The sequence below is a fragment of the Syngnathus typhle genome, linkage group LG17 (genome assembly GCF_033458585.1).
Source record: "Syngnathus typhle isolate RoL2023-S1 ecotype Sweden linkage group LG17, RoL_Styp_1.0, whole genome shotgun sequence".
In the NCBI taxonomy this organism is placed as follows: domain Eukaryota; kingdom Metazoa; phylum Chordata; class Actinopteri; order Syngnathiformes; family Syngnathidae; genus Syngnathus; species Syngnathus typhle.
The window spans coordinates 8,048,788-8,064,979 of record NC_083754.1 but is presented as its reverse complement, the minus strand read 5'-3'; the positions used below and the strand labels follow the sequence as shown (position 1 = coordinate 8,064,979).

General features: G+C 45.4%; 3 protein-coding genes across 5 annotated transcripts; all 3 read left to right on the top strand.

Annotated features, from left to right (window-relative positions):
- Positions 1-1,795: 1,795 nt before the first annotated feature.
- Positions 1,796-4,669, top strand: LOC133170656 (ectonucleotide pyrophosphatase/phosphodiesterase family member 7-like). Its single transcript, XM_061303737.1, has 6 exons — positions 1,796-2,108; positions 2,178-2,323; positions 2,430-3,059; positions 3,422-3,659; positions 4,353-4,479; positions 4,565-4,669. Exons 1-6 carry the CDS (start codon positions 1,871-1,873, stop codon positions 4,614-4,616), a joined length of 1,431 nt encoding a protein of 476 aa, XP_061159721.1. The 5' UTR covers positions 1,796-1,870; the 3' UTR covers positions 4,617-4,669.
- A 2,958-nt stretch (positions 4,670-7,627) lies between these two features.
- On the top strand, positions 7,628-12,405 carry cbx2 (chromobox homolog 2 (Drosophila Pc class)). Of its 2 annotated transcripts, none has more exons than XM_061303966.1 (5): positions 7,628-7,767; positions 7,859-7,902; positions 9,596-9,661; positions 9,727-9,796; positions 9,868-12,405. In XM_061303966.1, exons 1-5 carry the CDS (start codon positions 7,696-7,698, stop codon positions 11,011-11,013), a joined length of 1,398 nt encoding a protein of 465 aa, XP_061159950.1. In that variant the 5' UTR covers positions 7,628-7,695; the 3' UTR covers positions 11,014-12,405. The 2 variants fall into 2 exon arrangements, with proteins under 2 accessions (XP_061159950.1, XP_061159949.1); XM_061303965.1 differs by having other exon boundaries at positions 9,865-12,405.
- A 1,070-nt stretch (positions 12,406-13,475) lies between these two features.
- LOC133170885 (dehydrogenase/reductase SDR family member 7C-B-like) lies at positions 13,476-16,176 on the top strand. 2 transcript variants are annotated; one of them, XM_061304076.1, is made up of 8 exons: positions 13,491-13,621; positions 13,802-13,867; positions 14,452-14,638; positions 14,764-14,876; positions 15,060-15,270; positions 15,343-15,435; positions 15,506-15,664; positions 15,729-16,176. In XM_061304076.1, exons 2-8 carry the CDS (start codon positions 13,832-13,834, stop codon positions 15,929-15,931), a joined length of 1,002 nt encoding a protein of 333 aa, XP_061160060.1. In that variant the 5' UTR covers positions 13,491-13,621; positions 13,802-13,831; the 3' UTR covers positions 15,932-16,176. The 2 variants fall into 2 exon arrangements, with proteins under 2 accessions (XP_061160061.1, XP_061160060.1); XM_061304077.1 differs by lacking the exon at positions 13,802-13,867 and having other exon boundaries at positions 13,476-13,621.
- Positions 16,177-16,192: the final 16 nt, after the last annotated feature.

Sequence of the window (16,192 nt, the reverse complement as noted above, 5' to 3'; positions counted from 1 at the left end):
TTAAATTAGTCACGTGGAAGGATTATGCCATGACACATGCAGGCATGATGAGAAGAAAGTCTCCAACCAAAAAAGCAGGTGTTTATTAATATTCTTTTCAGGAGGTGGGGCTTTCCTTGGACCACCGTTTGCATCAATGGCTGTTTCCCGACCACAAAGCGTAAAAAGAAGAAGCTGGAAAATGTGCCGTTGTTTGTCATTGTGCCGCTGACGGGAGCTCCGCAGGCGAGCTATTATCTCAAGTGAAGCAGCCCGCGCACGGTGCACTTCACGAGCGCTTTCAACGCTCTTCAAGACAAGCGAAATGTCAGCGCAGAGGCACAAAAAAAAAAGGCAAATGGTAATGAATTGTCAGAGGAGGAGAAGATCAGAGAAGCCAAACGAATTTCATATCACACCTATAAAGACCCAACGTTTAATTAACAGTGGCCTGGAAATAAATAACGCCCGCCGCGCGTCTTTCTCAAGTAAATGAAAGAAATCAATTAGCTGAGCCTCACGGCGCCGAGAGAGAAGGGAATATGGACAGACAGGCTAAAAAAGCGAGCGAGGGGGAACGCCATGGCCGGAGGGCCCACGCGGTTTGGAAGCCGTCTCCGAGCGGACCTCCTCGACCGAGCTGCTGGCGCCTACTCACGCCTTCAACCTCTGCTGCGCCTCCGCGCTCGCTTGCTCGCTAGCGCGCGCTCGCCAACGCCAATGAAGTCGTGCGCCCAGCACGCAACACGAAAAGCCGCCATAGTTAGTTTGGACTCGTTATTAAAAGGAGGGAGCGCCAAAAAAGCGGGAAACATCATTTTCTAATTTGCTAATGAGCCACAAAAGTTTTGGAACAAAAGTTTGATGATGGGCTTGCTGATTCTCTGTTGTTTTTTTTTTCAAATGTTCTCGCAGGCAACCAGCAGGGGGCGCTTGAGGCAAACCACAGGCGGGTGCTTTCTCCGAGTTCAGATCAAGTTTACTCTGGCCACTCCAGTTGAGCACTTGAAGTTCTCAAGGCGAATAAGTGAGAGTCAGCAGTCCACCCTCGAGGAAAAAAATAAAAAATAAAAAAAAGGGGAGTCTTGCTGAGTGCGTGCGTCCGAGGCGAGTTGGTAAGCGAGCGTTCATACGAGCGCGCCGGGATGAATATGAATGAGGCAAATGAAAGCTGATGAATGTTTGCCCTTATCTCCATAAAGATTAGACAATTCCCTTGAAGCACAGCCAAGGACGCGCACAATAAAAGGACACTTTTTCAACAGCTCATAACATCACATCGCCATGAGATGATGGATCATGTCGCGGCCCCTTCACACGCCCCTTTAGGTTTTTTTCCTTTTTTTATTTTTATCTCTCATGCCCGTCGTCCCATCCTGGCAAATGATCTTTTAACAAGAACCCCGGGACAAGGTACACATTAGACTTATTGGAATTAATTCCGATATTAGGTTCTCGCGGCGACTTCCCGCTGGCCTGTCGGGATAGCCAGATGAATCGTGTTTGGCCACTCAAGGTGAATAGTACGGTTTCAAGTCAGGATAGGGCTCCACGTGGAGCTGGTTTTGTCATGAAAGCATGAAGGCTTTCAAATTAAGACTTTCGGGACGCAAGTTTCAAAACACTTTCAAAGTGGGGATTTGAGTGAGGTTTCAAAGAAGTCTTAAGTTTCAAAGTATTGTTTAGGGTTTCAAGCTACAAGATAAAAACTGTGCACGTCAGTGGAGATTAACAGCCTTCAACGAGCGGGACTCAAGAGGCCATGAACCTCAGCATAAAAATTGCGATAAAGGCTACTGATAAGATAAAGCCACAAACTTTGTCCGCAAACAGAAGGTCTGACACTTTGCAAAAGTCGGACCGAGCCGCAACAGCGCAAACTTTCGGAAGCATGCTGTGGACAGCCGCCGTGTGGTTCCTGTGGGGAGCCTCTTGTAGCCTGGGGGCCCCAGCCGGACCCCCTAGGCAGAAGGTCCTGCTGGTGTCTTTCGACGGCTTCCGCTGGGATTACGACCGCGACGTGGACACGCCAAACTTGGACCGCATGGCCCGCGATGGCATCAAGGCCGAATACGTGACACCGCCGTATCTCACCATCACCAGCCCGACGCACTTCACGCTCCTCACCGGTAAACCGTCGCTCAACCAAACACTTAGGCCACCATGAAACCCTAATCCGGGATTTTCCCGGCGGCCAGGTCGCTACATCGAGAACCACGGTGTGATCCACAACATGTGGTTCAACACCAGCAGCACGGAGAAGAAGCCGTACTACCAGACGCAGTTTGTCAACGAGTGGTGGGACAACGGCACGCTGCCCATCTGGATCACGGCGCAGAACCAGGTCCGTTTCATCCGCTAAATTGTTTTGGCAAGACCAGAGCTGAGGCGCAGCTGGAAAGCTTCTGCTGTGGCTTCAGGTGTCCAAACTTGTCTCTGTGCTTTGGCAGGGCCTCAAGTCGGGTTCTCTTCACTTCCCCGGCACAGCGTCCAGCTACCGGGGCCAGACGGCCATGGTGCGCGAAGTTGAACCACTCCTCTACAACTATAAGAACGAGACGGCTTGGCGCCAGAATGCCGACAAGGTGATGGGCTGGTTCCGTGACCAAGATCTGGACTTTGTGTCGCTGTACTTCGGCGAGCCGGACGGCACCGGTCACCGCTACGGCCCGGACTCGCCTCAGCGACGGGACATGGTCCGGCAGGTGGATCGGACCGTGGGCTACATCCGGCAATCGGCGGAGAACCACGGACTAGGCCACGTGTTGAACATCATCATCACCTCCGACCACGGAATGACCACCGTGTACCGGAACGGACTGGTGGAGGAAATCACGCTTTCCAAGATTCCGGGCTTCTCCTTCCGGGACGTGTCCTTCCACCTGGTGGACTTTGGGCCTTCGGGGATGCTGCTGCCTAAGCCGGGTAAACTGGAGAAGGTGTACCAGGCCCTGAAGGGGGCGCACCCGCACCTCCACGTCTACAAGAAGGAGGAGATGCCCGAACGGCTCCATTTCGCTAACAACGACAGAATCCTCCCCATCATTCTGCTGGCCGATGCGGGTTATGTCATCAATGGGGTGCGTACAAAAATAACACGAACATCTTCCACATGAGCATCAACATCATTTTACGGCCAGTCACAGATGTACTTTGCGATACAAGTACACACCGGGCACAGATAGCGAAACAGCTCCGATAAGATGTGATGAGATCAACGAGGCAAACCTAAAGTCGAGTTTCAACCATTTATGTTTTCAAACCGTGAGTGCTCAGTCTGCACGTGTTGACTTATCCAGTAGCTCCCTCTGCTGGCAAGGAATGAGCACTGCATAAACACTGTCCCTTGGTGCCACCGTTTGTAAAATTTAATAGATGGAGAGCATCTAATTTTGTTGTATCATTTCACACATTGATGTTTACGACGTTTTGGGGCGCTAAGTACTTCCCAGTGCAGTTCAACAAGGGCGAGCACGGCTTCGACAACCACGAGATGGACATGAAGGCTTTCTTCAGGGCGGCGGGGCCGGCGTTCCGCAAGGGCCTGAAAGTGGGCCCTTTCGAGACAGTCCACATCTACCCACTCATGTGCCACATTTTGGGCATCCGACCCGAGGTCAACGACGGCCACTTGGATGCCACCAAGGAAATGCTGCTCAACCACACCGGCCCGGACATAGGTCAGAGGCAGTGACGTGCGGTGAGGGTTGGGGTTGGTGAGGCACTGATAGAGTCAGATTTACAAACGTACTGTATGACGCTAAGCCACTGACTCACAAGTCAGATTTACATGCATACATGGTTATTATCCCATTCTTGATTAAATGTAATAACATTTTAAACACACCACTGCACATTTAAACACACCACTGCAGTATTCTTACCTTTACTTGTAAATGAAGTCCATTCTCCTGTCCTTCTGGACGAAGATCTCGATGACAGGGAAAGCAATAAAGTCGATTTTTGGCAGCATAACCACAAAGCCAGTCTTTTTTAGAGTACCAATCCTTTTGAAAAAAATGTGCTGTAGTCCGTCCCGGGAGGCCCGTAGTTTGAATTAATCCTCGCAAATAAGGCACTGCCTCACCTGCCTCCTATGAGTGCACGTCCCTGGTCAGAGGCCAACCGCCGCCATCGCTACACGCCAGGGTTGCTTTGCATTCCGCTTCGAGGGTTTTCAGCACAAGTTGGGGTTTTAAATGAGTATTTTAAAGGCGAGAGTAACGATTTCAAACAAGGGTTGGGATTTCTAAATAGGGTTTCAAGGTGTGGTTAAAGTTTCAAAGCTATTATATACAATTTATTGAAACACTAAAACGATTGCAGAACTGTTTATTATTTCATTTTTATTCGTTATCTGTTGTTTTTTTTAGAAGGTGGCAAACGTGTAAACATGGTTGGGAAGGCGTTCACCGGTTTGGCTGCGATGGCTGGATTTCTTCTCATCGTTTTTGTCTCGGTTGTGGCACACAGAATGTTCATTGACAGACGACACAAAAGGTGCGAAGGAAAATATTAAGGTCAATGGTTTGATTTACTTTTAAACGTCGTAGAAAATGAGTCAATGACTTTTTATTTGTTTCAGATGTGAAGAACTGACCAATCCTGGAGAGATGACTGAACAAACTTCATTTTGAGAAAAAACGTCATTAATTGAGTGTTTTGTTGTATATGTGGGAGTGTATATATGGATGGATGGAACAAGAAACTTTTTGTTGCTCCACTCTCACTTGCTCGCGAGGATGGTGGCTGCAGGCTGGCTACTTCAGTTCGCCCGCCTCTTGAACCATCTGCTAGCAGCAAGCTAAAGTAATGGTGGTGCTTCCGGTAGACATTTTCAAAATAAACGAGATTGCTAATTATTTGAAATTTGGGGTTTCAAGCAAGTGTCAGGAATTTCAAGGCAAACCGTTTCCAGAAAAGGTAAGGTTTGAAAGCTGGGTTTCAAATGAGGTCTAGGTTTTCGAGGTTAAGGTTAGGGCTTCAACAAAATAGGTTTGGTTTAAAAGTATGATTTAAAGCAAGGTTTAGGAATTCAAAGTAGGGTTTAAAGAGATTGGTGGGGTTTTAAGAGTTAGGGTTCCAAAATGCTTTTAAATGTGGGTATAAATTTTAACTGAAGTGCTAAAAAGAAACTTAATTGATGACAAAAAATATTTGTGAACGGTGTTTATATTGTGCAATTGTATAATATGTACAGTTTGTAATAACTAATATGTAAAATGTGACATAATATGCAGGACTGTTTCTGAAAATTAGAATATTGTGATAAAGTTCTTCATTTTCTGTAATGCAATTAAAAAACAAAAATGTCCTACACTCTGGATTCATTGCAAATCAACTAAAATATTAAAAGCCTTTTATTATTTTAATATTGCTGATTATTGCATAGAGCTTAAGAAAACTCAAATATCCTAATTCAAAATATTAGAATACCATAGAAAAGTATCCTAGTAGGGTATTCAACTAATCACTTGAATCGTCTAATTCAGTGGTCCCTAACCACCGGGCCGCGGACCGGTACCGGTCCGTGGGTCACTTGGTACCGGGCCGCCAAGCCACACAGAATTTCTTTTTTTTTTTATCGACGATCAATTAATTCAGGTCAAGACACTCGTCCCGGTCACGTGACATGTTTCCCCAGTCGAGCCCGCAAAGCTAATATGTGGCGACAGGCTAACTAACCAGGCAATGAAGCATTCAAAACTGCTTCAGCACATGGAGACCAAGCATCCTGCAATAAAAGACAACCTTAATCACTTCGGGTGTCAATGTCTCCGATTACATCTCAATGGGACCGGCTCGTTTCTGAGAAACAAACTCAGTGCTCCCACTAATTCAACGTAATGGTGAGTTTTATTTTTGTCATTTGTACTTGTTTTTATGTCAGTCGTATAATTTTATTTCATCGTATTTATATATTTATTATAAATGTATTATTTATTCATTTATTTATATAGATGTATTATTTATTTATATAAATGCCGGTCCGCGAAAATGTTTCTGACATGTAATCGGTCCGTGGCGCAAAAAAGGTTGGGGACCACTGGTCTAAAGTTAAAGTTAAAAGTTAAAGATTAAAGTCCCAATGATCGTCACACACACATCTGGGTGTGGTGAAATTTGTCCTCTGCATTTAACCCATCCCCTGGGGGAGAGGGGAGCAGTGAGCAGCAGCGGTGCCGTGCTCGGGAATCAGTTGGTGATCTAACTCCCCAATTCCAACCCTTAATGCTGAGTGCCAAGCAGGGAGGCAATGGGTCCCATTTTTATAGTCTTTGGTATGACCCGGCCGGGGTTTGAACCCACAACCTTCCAGCCTCAGGGTGGACACTCTACCACTAGAGTCCAGAGGACCATCGTTGACACCCGCCTTTAGGAGGGTAAGACACAAAAAGAAGTTTCTCAAAGAGCAAGCTGTTTCAAAGCACATCCACAAAAAGTCTGTTGGAAGGGGGAAATGTGGCAGGAAACATTGCACAACCAAGAGAGATGACCGCACCCTTAACAGCATTGTGAAGAAGAGTCGCTTCCAGAATTTGGGGGAGCTTTAAAGACAGTGGACTGAAGCTGGAGTCCAGGTATCAAAAGCTACTGTTTCCAGACGTGTCCGGGAAATGAGCTACAATAGCCGTATTCCCATGGTCAAGCCACTTCTGAAGCGTCTGACTTGGAAAAGAAGCACTGGACAGTTGCAGAGTGGTCCAAAGTCCTCTTTTCAGACGAAAGCAAGTTTTGTATTTCATTTGGAAGTCAAGGCGCCAGAGTCTGGAGAAAGGCTGGAGAGGAGCAAAGTCCAACTTGCTTGAAATCCAGTGTGAAGTTCCCACAGTCAGCGATGGTTTGGGGAGCCATGTCAGCTGCTGGTGTTGGTCCTCTGTGTTTCATCAAGTCCAGAGTAAATGCAGATTTTAGAGCACTACATGCTTCCGTCTGTTGAAGAGCTCTATGGAGATGATGATTTTCATTTTTCAGCATGATCTGGCACCTGCCCACAGTGCCAAAAACACCAGTAAATGGTGTACTGATTATGGCATTACTGTCCTCGATTGGCCTGCCAATTCTCCTGACCTGAACTCGTAAAGAATTTGTGGGGTATTGTGAAGAAGAAGCTGAAAGACACCAGACCCAACAATGCAAAGGAGCTAAAGGCTACTTTTGATGCATCCTGGGCATCCATAACACCTCAGCAATGCCACAGGCTGATTGCCTCCATGCCACGCCGCAATGATGCAGTAATCCGTGCAAAAGGATTCCCAACAAAGTACTGAGTGCATTAATGGACATTTTCAAATGTTTGATTTTGTTTTGCTGCTGTAAATATTTGGTTTTTACTTGGTCTGAGGAAATATTCTAATATTTTGAGATTGGATTTTTGAGTTTTCTTAAGCTGTAAACCATAATCAGCAATATTAAAATAATAAAAGGCTTGCAATATTTCAGTTGTCTTGTAATGAATCCTAAATGTATGGCATTTTTGTTTTTTTAATTGCATTACAGAAAATAAAGAACTTTATCACAATATTCTAATTTTCTGAGACAGTCTTGTAGATCTTTGTAACGTGAAAGCCAGTTCATGATACGTCAGAAAAAAACTTTTGCTTTTATTGTGAAGTGCGCCATAGCAATTTCCTGTGGTTGGGCATTTTATTTCCTGCGTCGGACTGGGCAGTGTTGCTTTTGCAGGGATTGTTATTGTGATCGTGCGGGTCCACCATGGAGGAGCTGAGCGCCGTCGGCGAGCAGGTTTTCGACGCCGAATGCATCCTCAACAAAAGACTGCGAAAGGTTAGCCAGGGCTTCCTAAAATCGAATTGCGTTGATTTTGTTTTCACTTGGGCTTCACGCTCAGAATATCTTGGCACTTCTTTGTGTGCAGGGAAAGTTGGAGTTTCTGGTCAAGTGGCGAGGGTGGTCGTCCAAGTAAGTCAGGAAAATCCAAAACAATGGACAGGAAAACAAAAACCTTCACATCTCGGCCATTTTTCCCCCCTTTATCAAATACTTGTAATCGGGACACTCGTGCGTTTTTCATCTTGGATGCTAGTTCTGCTTTTTGCCCACTTGCGTCTTTTGTTCGCCTGTCAATCATCAGGTTTGACTGTACTCAATATTCTTGTTTAATTCTGTTTAAAGCACGCACGGGGCGGGGGGTATAAAAAGTGAAGCAATTGTGTTATTTTATTACCAAATTTTCTTTATTTTTTTTTTTATCCTCATGAACTATAAATTGCGTGATTACATTTAAGTCATCAGGTTGAACAAGCTACTTACTGTACAGTGGATATTTGGTTCCACTTTGGTTAAACACGCTGATGTTTATAAATGTTAAGTGTAATAAACGACCTCCGTTGATGGCATTAACGGCAAACCTGTTTAAAAAAAAAAAAAAAAAGGGGGTTAGTTCCTAAAAAAGTTGAACTCCTCTTCTCCCAAATTAAAACGTTACTAAGTGGAATAAAACAAGACAAACTTGACTTCGACTTGGAAAAAATATATTTTTCCGCCATATTAATCATGTTATCATGTTATATAATTTAATCACGCCTTGAACCCATTTACTTGTTTCATTCCACATCACATTTTTAACCGTTATAACTGTGTTATGAAACCAGTGTAATGTTATTTTTTACCATAACAGCTATCACGGGAAAGTATTTTTTTTTTTGTATGTATAAACCAAGTCTGCATTTAAAAAGAAATTACATTTTGCCTTTAATCAAGCTCCTGGTTTTATTTTACTTCAATTACACACTGAAAAATTCTGTTGTCTTATTATTATTTTTTTTATAACACACAAGGTACTTTTTCCACATGGCTTTTAAATTTAAACCATTACAACTATTGGGATTTTCATTTCCAATGTGTGTGTTTTTTTTGGGGGGCCATTTGCGTTGCTCTCCGCCTTTTTTGGGTGCAAACTGCTGCCTGCCTGCCTTCTGTTAGGCCCACACGTCCTTTGTGTGTGTGCGTGTGTGTGGAAAGGGTGGGGGGTGGGCTGACTGCTGGTCTGGGGGGTCTTTTTCTCTTTCTTCAACAGGCTTCTACTTGTACTTGTTTGTGTGCCACATCCATTTTCCGGCAACTTAAAAAAGTCAAAATAGGACGGATTCAACTTTGCAAAATGACCACTGGCTTTAAAAAACAAACCTACCTGACTCAGATTTTTTTTGTTTTGTTTTGTTTTTTTGGCATTTCAGCCTCTTTGACACGAGCCTTCCAAGGCAGGTTTTCCTCCATCTGCTCACTGTGCTGTGTGTAAGGTAGCGATACGTGATCGGGGGTGTTGAAGTTGACTTGAGAATCTCACAAGCCACCTTCGAACCAACCCCACCCCCCAATTCTGTATTGGAGCCTTTCACACACAACAAGAGGAAATGGTGGAAAGTTCCGGCGGTGGAAAGTTCCGGCGGTGTCAAAGAGGCTTGTCTTTATTGTTATTTATTCTGGTTTGAAAAACAGAAACGTTTTTCTTTTATCCTGTTTTGCAAAGTTCCTCAGAGTAGCCCAACTGCTTTTAGTTAATCCTCGTCATGTTTTCTTACATTTTATTGGGTGGATTAAATTTTTCGCACAAAGCTGTTGTAAATCCGACATTAACTGGTGTTTGTTGCAGACACAACAGCTGGGAGCCCCAAGAGAACATTCTTGATCCCAGACTTCTGGCGGCCTTCAACAAAAAGTGAGGTTTTTTTGGTTCGTGGAACGTCTGGAGGATGGTTAGATGTTGACATTTGTGTATCGCAGGGAACAAGAGAAGGAGGTTCTCATACGGAATCGCGGTAAAAGGCCGAGAGGACGACCACGAAAAATTCCCGTAGGTTCAACATAAATTACTTTTCTTGGTGGTGTTAAGCCACATTTGAAATGTTTACTGTTTCTCAGAAGAATGTTTCGGAGGCCGGAAAGTCCAACAGCTCTTCCTCGGGTTCCTCATCCTCATCGTCCGATTCCTCGTCTTCATGCTCCTCATCATCCTCCTCCTCCTCGGACGACGAGGACGAGGAACGGCGAGCGCGCGCCGGGATCCCGACCCGAGAGCTCCACCCCAATCCCGTCCCCCAGAAGAAAGCGCAAATCGTGGTGGCCAAGCAGGAACCGCCCAAAAAACGCGGTCGCAAGTCTCTGAGCAAAGGCTTTCGGAAAAGCCTCAAGAAGGATTCCGAGCTTCCTGGCGCCGTCAAGAAGCCGGTTCAACTGGCCAGCTTCACCTTCATGGGCTTCAACCGGGGTTCCCCGGCCCACGGGGGAACCTCCAGAAACTCCTTAAGCTCACCGGGATCCGGCAGATTGATCCCACCTTCTCCCGTCCCGCTGATGAAATCCAGCCCGGGCAGGAGCGTCACAGAAGGGAAAGTGCCCACCCCAAGGCTGGATCCGTTCAAACCCAGAGGGGTGGAGTCCTTCACCTTGAACGCGTCCAAACATCACGTACCGGGATCGCCCCAGCGTAGCACCAACTCCCCCAGTCTCCAAAAGGCTCACGTGCTCCAGAGAATTAGCAACGCCAAAGCCATGGCGGCCCAAGCGGCAAAGAACATCACCACCACCAATCAGCCTCTCAACCTTCTCAACAAAGTTACGCAAGGCAACAAATCACCAGGTTCTGGCCCAGGTTCCGCTTTGAGAAACAGCCCACACGCTGCCCGCAAAAGCAACCAAAACCCGGAGTACAAAACCCCGCAGAGTCCCGCTTCCTCGGGAGGGACCCGCAAGTCTGACTTGACGGAGATCCAGACCTACAGGGGGAAGCTGGACAAAAACGAGCTCCATAAATCGGAGAACCACCTGGAAAGAGCGGCCTCCAAAGACGGCAAGATGAGCACGGGCGAGGACGAGAGCAGCTCCGACTCCGACCGGGACTCGTCGGACGCCGGCCGGGAGCGCCTGGCGGCAGTCCACAACCAAGACTGGAAGCCCACCCGCAGTCTGATAGAACACGTGTTTGTCACAGACGTCACCGCCAACCTGGTCACCGTCACGGTAAAGGAGTCGCCCACCAGCGTGGGATTCTTCAGCATCCGCAACTACTGACTGGACCGCAAACACTTCACCTGACCCTTGCATCACGATTGTTGTAATTTATTGCCTTTTTTTTATACTACAAAAGTGCTTTTCATCAGAATCCACGGTAGCCCAGTTCAAAATCCAAGGATCAAGGCTATCAAAAGCCACAACCACAGAAAGTTGCCTTGAAACCACTGGGACGTTGGAAATGTCTTACTCGGAGCTTACAGGGAGGGTCCCACCTCCAAACTACAAAAACATTTTCGGATTTGACCGCCAGCAGCATTAAGCATCGGAAATATCTCGCTCTGAGTCTACAGGGTCCTACCTTAAAAAGTTGCCAGCCAAATAATAATTAAAAAAAAAACACTTAGATTAAATTTGATTATCTTCAGTCTGTATACACACTAGCTCGCACCAAATTTTGAGGACCAACGTTCGTGGATGTTCTGAGCGACTGCGTCGCTTTGTTTTTGGTTGCTCTCAATCAATAGTTGACGTTGTGGAATTATTTAGTAAGACGCCATCTAGAGTGTATTTTTATATTAGCTACCTCGGTTTTAACTAATTGCTGCATACGATTTTTCATTCCAGGGTGAACTCGCCTTTTTGTTTTCCGTTGGTTGTCAGTTGATTAGGGCAAGGTGAAGCATGCTGAGAGACAGACAGCGTGTCTGTCCTTTCTCTGATAACACTTATTCAGCAGAAATTGCAGCAGCCAGGTCCCGGCCCCTGGGGGAGGATGGGGGGGTTGGTTTGGAGCCGGCGGACAATAAAGCACCAGATGTCTCTGGAGGCACTTGGGTTGTTTCTCTTTGTTTTGTGGCAGCTGCTGACGTCTCTTTGGGATTTTTTTTTTTTCTTGGTGTGACGTAAGAGCAAACAATGCCAGGCCGCCAAGAGAGGTTCTGGCGGCCAGCGTGCGTTTTCACTCAAGTCTTCACACTAATCCGGCAACCGAGCTGCCGTTTTGTGAACGGGGCAAAATGATTCCGACCAGTCCGGACATGATTGAACGGACAAATACAGAAAGTTCATCTCAGAGTTGCGGCAAAAACAATGGTGCCCATGGGAACAAATGTCTTTTTTTTGTTGTTTCGAAGATGCTAGAGAAATGTTTTATGTGCATTTAGAGCAACTAAACAAATGTGAATTTCAAAGGAGTATCAGGGCCACCCTTTTTTTTTTTCTCCCAGATAAAATTAAACTTGATTCTTGCGCTTTAAAAACACATTCTCATAATGTTTCGAGCTTTTTGGGATAAAATTTGATTTGAATCTTTAAATAACAAGTGGCCTTAATAGTCCTTTGTAAGGTATGACTTCTCGTCATTTAGGAAAGTGTATTTATTGGAGGCCGATCTTTAATACTTGTATTGTTCAATAAACGCTGTAGCCTCGTTGACAGCAGTCACTTTCACTTGACTACTTTGACTCATCCATTTTCCACCTAAAACAATCTTTGGAATATTAGAGAATATTTAAGAGAATAACATTAGCCTAAATCTTGAGATAGCGTCTGTTGTGAATTAGCCTAATTAATTAATTCAACATAAGGTTGAATGAAAACATTTATTCTACAAGATGAAAGTTTGACCCAGCTAGTACCGTTTTTTTCCGTGTATAATGCGCAAATTTAACTAGTTTATTGTCCTAAAATCTGGGGTGCGCATTATACATGGGTACAATTTAAAAAAATATTTTTTTTCCTTTAAGAAAATCATGGTACAACAAAACCAACAACAGGACTGACCGACAAAGTCGTGGAACAAAAAGACATTACCAAAGACAGGAACAGCAAATACATCAACTCTTCCACATCCATCAGCTCTCCTCCAGGTAAGCACAGGGGACTGACTTTCGGTCCACGACTTCAAAATAAAAGCTATTCAACGCAACCAAGCTAAAGAGATTTGCTTGATTATGCAATGATCCCTCGCTACTTCGCGTTTCGTTTATCGCGGCTTCACTACATCCCGGGGTTTATTTGCAAATTAAAAAAACATTTAAAAGTCAAAATAAAACTTCTAAATTGAGGAAACGTATCTAACCTTTAGGACAATGTAGTATCACTCCAAATGTTTGTTTACATTCCTTTTGATGTCCGTTTTGGCGTGTTAGCGCGATCGCAACCATCTTACCATCTTTCCGCTCACTCGTTAGCCTGCCCAGTACTTCTTGTTGGTGACCGTACTTCGCAGATTTCACTTATCGCGGGTGGTTTTTGGAACCAATTATCCGCGATAAACGAGGGATTACTGTATTTGTGCGTGATAACATATGAGATGGATGTGGCAGCACATAAAAACCAAAACTACATAGCGGAGGGAAGATTCTTTTAAGACACGTACCGGATAAATAATTTCTTGTTGTTCAGATTGTTTAGGACTGGGTAAAACACCAAATATCGGTGAATTGTGCGTTGAAAATGATTGAGCGGCCACTACGGAGACGCTGACTGGTCCCTGAACATAACACGTCTGGAAATAAAGCGTCAGCTGCTGTGCTGCTATTAAAAGAGTGAGGCAACAACAGCGGCAGTAGGTTTGCAGCGGGCGAGCAGATTGCAGATCGTCACGGAGGAGCTCAAGTGAGCGCGCCGGCCGGATTTCCACGCTCACGCACTCACACGAAAGGTGAGCCATCGTTTTTTGTTCTCTTCGGATGAAAGTCGAGTTGATGCACTTCTGGTTCTAGCTTCCAAACAGCTGATCTGTTTCTTCTAATATAAGTGACTTTTTGTTTCAAGGACACTTGATGCTTAAAAGGTCAAAAGGTTGTTGGAATTTTTTTTTGGTGTGTTTTTTGTTTTCCAGCCCTGTCAGATTAGAATTTATTAGAGGAAAATGGATGCCAATGTAACAGAAGTGGACGAACATTGGGTAGGAAGGCTCTGGAGTGCTCCGCAATCTGCACACCCAAACAAATCTGCTTCTCTAAACCATTGCTAAGATGCTAAGATTGGCCTTTGTTAGCCCTGCCTTGTGTTTGTTGTATTCAAACACGGATATTATTTGCACAAATCTTATTTTGAATAAATTGTCAATATTTTTCCATGCAGCAGATTTGGTTGCACCTGCACTTTCGGTAACATCAGCCATCTAATCTCCATCATCACAAACATGACATCCCTGTGGAAAGGATGTGGAGACATGATTTCACTTTCCATGTCATGACAAGCTCAGACGATGATTCATTGCTAGAAGCTAACAGTTAGCGTGTAGCTTCCATATCAATACGTGATTCCCAACCACCTTCCTGTGATAAAAAAATAAAAATAAATCAACAATCTTCCACTACAATTAACCAGTTTAACCAGAATTAGAATTAATGTTTTATAAATTTTAAAAATGCAGGTTGTGCTAAAATAAAGGCTGGGAACCATTGCTCCATATCATTCTTTCATTCCAAATTATCACCCAGAATCATTTTATGAATTCAAAACAGCACTTTTCCTATTTTTAAGACATTCCTGAAGAGGATGGGGATAGAGCCCGGGTGGAACGCCACAGCCCTGCTGCTTCCGTGCGTGGTGGTGGTGCTGGTAGCTGGATTGTTGCACGTCTACTCTCTGGTTTCAGGCCTGCTGTCCCAAAGCCCTGTGCGCAACAAGGTGGTGCTGCTCAGCGACGCTTTGTCTGCAATCGGGAAAGGTAATAATAACCCACTCGGGACTTGACTTAGTTTTACACTGTAAATTGAAAGCTGAAGGTTAAGACCAGACCTTTTTTCTCTGCTGTCTTCCACTACAATTTATTCCTCTTTTGTTGGTCCAAAGAATGCGCCAGCATCTTCCACAAGGATGGCGCCAGGTTGATTCTATGTGGCAAAAACTGGGAGAAACTCCAGGAGCTGTCGGATGACTTACTCAAAGTCTCCGACCCAAGCGCGGTGAGGAGTGGAAAGCAGTGGGTTGTTTTTTTCTTGCACTATACCGATGACATGGAATAAATGCTCAAAGCATTTCATAAAGCATTTATTCGATTTCCCTCGGTAGTCCCAGGTTAGGTGTTTTTTTTTCTCCATCTTCTCTGGTGGTCAGGTCACACATTTGACCACCGCGTTGGTCGGCAGACATTCCCTCCTAAACTGGTGCTTCTGGACTTTGGGGACACGACATCGCTTCCCGAGGCTATAACGGAGATCCTGGAATGCTACGGCTGCCTGGACGCGCTCATCCTCAACAGCAGCATGAAGATCAAAGCTCCGGCACATACTTTGTCTCTGGAGGTGGACAAGCTACTCATGGACAACAATTACTTCGGCCCGGTCACACTGGCTAAAGGTATCCATGGAAATACATCTTGTAGACACATTTTAGAAAAGTGTGTGTGATTGTGAGGTTTGTGTGTTCCAGGCGTGCTGCCCTCCATGATGTCTCGGCGCTGCGGTCACCTGCTGCTGGTCAACAGCATTCAGGCAAAACTGGCCGTGCCCTTCCGCACCTCCTGTGAGTTGACGTTGAGGTTTCCTCTTTCTTGATATCCATCTTATCCGCCCGATCTCATCACGCCTGGCAGATGCCGCCTCCAAGCATGCGGTCCAGGCATTCTTCGACTGCCTTCGTTCCGAGGTGGAGGAGTCGGGCGTCTCCGTCAGCACCATCAACTTCACCTTCATAAGCTCACAAGCGTCGTCTGGGAAGCAGAAAGATGCGGTGGCCAAGTTCTTCTGGTCATGTAAGCCCCCCCGACGCCTCATAGTTTATATCAGTTTTCATCAGTCTTGCTGTTCTGCGCACAGATTTGTACACAAAGAAGCCACTGGGCGTTTCTCCACGTGAGGCAGCCAGTGAGGTGGCCAAGACTTTGTCCAATAAGAGGAAGGAGGTCCTGATGGCCCCCTCGCTGCCGAAAGCAGCGGTCTACGCTCGCTCCTTCTTCCCCAACTTGTTCTTTGCTGTCATGGCAGCAGGAGTGAAGGACACCACCAACACCAAAATGTAGTCCTTTGTCGTTCTGGAAAGGCTTTCTTATGCTTAGCATGTCTGCCTCACAGTTCTGAAGTTCTGGGTTTGAATCTTCCTGTGTGGAGTTTGCAAATGTTTCCCCCATATTCTCAAAACATGGTGGCGTCACTTCATTTCTTATTAGTGTTAATGTGAGTGATATTAACTGGAAGGTCGATTTTTCTCTGGATGGACTTAGTTTTAGACTACACAGTAAATAAAGTAGAAGTGGATACAGGTCAACGTTTTACGGTGTCTG

What these genes read in the sequence shown, in the direction of transcription:
- LOC133170656 (XM_061303737.1), top strand. Translation starts at nt 1,871, where the DNA reads ATGCTGTGGACAGCCGCCGTGTGGTTCCTGTGGGGAGCCTCTTGTAGC. An exon ending in GGATCACGGCGCAGAACCAG is followed by an intron (nt 2,324 to 2,429) that starts GTCCGTTTCATC and finishes GTGCTTTGGCAG; the next exon opens with GGCCTCAAGTCGGGTTCTCT. An exon ending in ATTGACAGACGACACAAAAG is followed by an intron (nt 4,480 to 4,564) that starts GTGCGAAGGAAA and finishes TATTTGTTTCAG; the next exon opens with ATGTGAAGAACTGACCAATC.
- cbx2 (XM_061303965.1), top strand. Translation starts at nt 7,696, where the DNA reads ATGGAGGAGCTGAGCGCCGTCGGCGAGCAGGTTTTCGACGCCGAATGC. An exon ending in TCAACAAAAGACTGCGAAAG is followed by an intron (nt 7,768 to 7,858) that starts GTTAGCCAGGGC and finishes CTTTGTGTGCAG; the next exon opens with GGAAAGTTGGAGTTTCTGGT. An exon ending in CTGGCGGCCTTCAACAAAAA is followed by an intron (nt 9,662 to 9,726) that starts GTGAGGTTTTTT and finishes TGTGTATCGCAG; the next exon opens with GGAACAAGAGAAGGAGGTTC.
- LOC133170885 (XM_061304076.1), top strand. Translation starts at nt 13,832, where the DNA reads ATGGATGCCAATGTAACAGAAGTGGACGAACATTGG. An exon ending in CCCGGTCACACTGGCTAAAG is followed by an intron (nt 15,271 to 15,342) that starts GTATCCATGGAA and finishes TGTGTGTTCCAG; the next exon opens with GCGTGCTGCCCTCCATGATG. An exon ending in GGCCAAGTTCTTCTGGTCAT is followed by an intron (nt 15,665 to 15,728) that starts GTAAGCCCCCCC and finishes TTCTGCGCACAG; the next exon opens with ATTTGTACACAAAGAAGCCA.